This window comes from Galeopterus variegatus, unplaced genomic scaffold (assembly GCF_000696425.1).
Source record: "Galeopterus variegatus unplaced genomic scaffold, G_variegatus-3.0.2 Scaffold8903, whole genome shotgun sequence".
NCBI classification, from domain to species: Eukaryota; Metazoa; Chordata; class Mammalia; order Dermoptera; family Cynocephalidae; genus Galeopterus; species Galeopterus variegatus.
In genome coordinates, this window is record NW_007735014.1 from 12,474 (window position 1) to 14,920 (window position 2,447).

General features: G+C 39.1%; 1 protein-coding gene across 1 annotated transcript in view; it reads left to right on the forward strand.

Moving 5' to 3' along the window:
• Positions 1 to 374: 374 nt before the first annotated feature.
• Positions 375 to 2,447, forward strand: part of LOC103608836 (glycosyltransferase 1 domain-containing protein 1) — a gene marked incomplete at its 5' end in the record, with an annotated part of 63,309 nt that continues 61,236 nt past the window's right edge. The window contains 2 exons of the mRNA XM_008593225.1: positions 375 to 411; positions 2,106 to 2,162. Of these exons, the coding sequence (XP_008591447.1) occupies positions 375 to 411; positions 2,106 to 2,162 (94 nt within the window). The remainder of the gene's footprint in view (positions 412 to 2,105; positions 2,163 to 2,447) is intronic.

Sequence of the window (2,447 nt, forward strand, 5' to 3'; positions counted from 1 at the left end):
CTCTACCTTCTGCTTCAGGACAGGAGCTGCATCAGATAGGCTCTGTCACTGGCATGTTCTCTGGCTGAGCTTTAGTAACATTTCTGCTAGCATAGTAACTGCAAAATTACAAAATTTCATTACGCCTAATTTAAGGGATTTCTTTCTTTGTGCTTCTTACTTTATACATGCTGTATTTTTAATGGCAAAACCCATTAAAAGTAGAGGTAGTGCTTTGCTCTTAGAGAGTAGTGAGTCTGTAAGCAGCTGTGTAGATGACTGTTAGTGATGCTTTCCAAGAGGATGTTTTAATGACCTTCATTTTATTTCTAAAAGGCAGTTATAATGGACTATCAAATTTACTCTTTTTTTTCTTTCTGCCCTTTTTTCAAAAGCCGCATGCTAGGGGTAAGATCTATGTCCAAAGTCAAGGTAAGTATTTTTAAATATATATATTTTAAAAGAATGAGTTCTTATCTTTTAGAGATACACAGTGAAATATTTATGGATGATATAATATGATTCCCAAAATGCACTTAAAAATAATTAGTAGAAGGGATACATTTTTTATTATTTTCTCACATTAGAATAAAAGATACATTGGAGAAATTATAAAAGGATAAATTAAAATGCAGATCATTTAACGTTTTCTACCAGTGGAAATACAATATACTCCATCAAGGGTATGTTTAAGAAAAACAAAACAAAGCAAAATGCTGAGACTCTCTGTTTAAGTTGATCTGGAGCCTTCTCTGCAGATCATTTAACGTTTTCTACCAGTGGAAATACAATATACTCCATCAAGGGTATGTTTAAAAAAAACAAAACAAAGCAAAATGCTGAGACTCTCTGTTTAAGTTGATCTGGAGCCTTCTCTCTTCATTCCAGCCCCTTTCCGTACACGCCGCAGTCATGCCCCAGAGTGGCATCTGGCACCCTTAGTAAGATAACCCTCCCCCTCCGAGATCTAAACCCACTTTGTAAATGACTTTACTACCCAATAGCAATAATGGAAAGAGTAGATCCAAAGAAGAACATGTAACTGATTGCAGGCTTAGGTGAGAATAGATGCTGAGGCCAAGTTCGGGAGTGAAGCTGAGTCCCAGCCGCACATCGTATTATCATTGCCATTACCATTATCATATCATTGTCATTGCCATCTTGTCTTTCAGTGATATTTACAGCAGTAGAATCACTTGTCAAATAAACTGTTTCTTGGAGTCCCCATTGTACAAGCCGTGTGCCAGCTCAGTCTGTATAAAAGGCTGTGTAAGAGTTATGGTCAGCTGGGCTTGTAGCCTCCCCGTCCCTTCTGCCACAGCCCGATTTATTGCCAAGGAAACGCTGGCACAGCAGGAAAAACCCGGGATTTGCAGCAGCTGAGGGAGGGGTTCAAATGCAACCTCCACTGCCTCCACACTGTGTCATTTGGACACTGTTTAACCTCTGTGAACCTCACTTTCCAGCCGGAGAAACTGGAGGAACCAGCCTGCTCACTGGGTCTTTAAGGAGCAGGGACTTGTTAAATTATTCAGTGGTGTGAATGATGATTAGAGATAACTTTTTAGAGGTGGTGATATGACTTAATTTACATTTTATAAAATTTCAGAATTTTCTTGTTACTGAGATAATCTGTTAAATGTTGCCTCTGATTTTTCTAAATCATAAAACGTTTGTTTTTTTCAGAACAATTTACACTTAAAAATCTGTCTGAAGAAATGACACAGACAGATAATCACGTATGATTTGGTGAGAGTTGACATTAGGAACTTTAAAGAAAGATATAATTTTTACATGGGGCTATTAGAGTTTGGGTGGCAGTGCTTTAGAAACTGGTTACTTACATGCATTTTTAAAGAACTCAAGGTTTGTATGACCCAGGTGCCCAGTAACGACTGGGTGGGCTCACAGCGATGGATCTTTTCTCTTTTGGGATCCCTGGGCTCACCTTCTGGCTCCTATGCTGAGCGATTAAAGGGACTTCTGGGAAGCACCCGGAACTTTGAATGGCTTCATGAGAACCAACTATACCATTATTTAAATAAGCTTCAACACAAAATAACTGCCGGTATTTCAGCAGTCTCATCACATTGAACTTTCCCATTTTTCTTGTTCCTTTGATCCAGGAATAACAACAATACCAAACGCCGCCTTTAACTGGAACACCTTTCTTCAGCGTTTAGGTAAGATGTGAAATCTCCTTACAGGGTTTTGACCGAAGCACATCTTATAATTTGTGTCAGTAACTTGTTACATTTACATGGTTTTGAAAAAGGGGATCAGGAAGATGAAATGTACTGTTTTAGGGAGAACGAGGGTAGAAGAAATGTGCACTGGCGTAAGATCAGGAGAATGGATTTAATTTCTTTTGTGTCTGTGACTTCATTAGTGATTCTACCCCAGTGAGGAACAGCAGGGCGAGAAAGCGGGAGAAGAGTCGCTTGAACCCTTTCTCCTGCTGTTTTTCC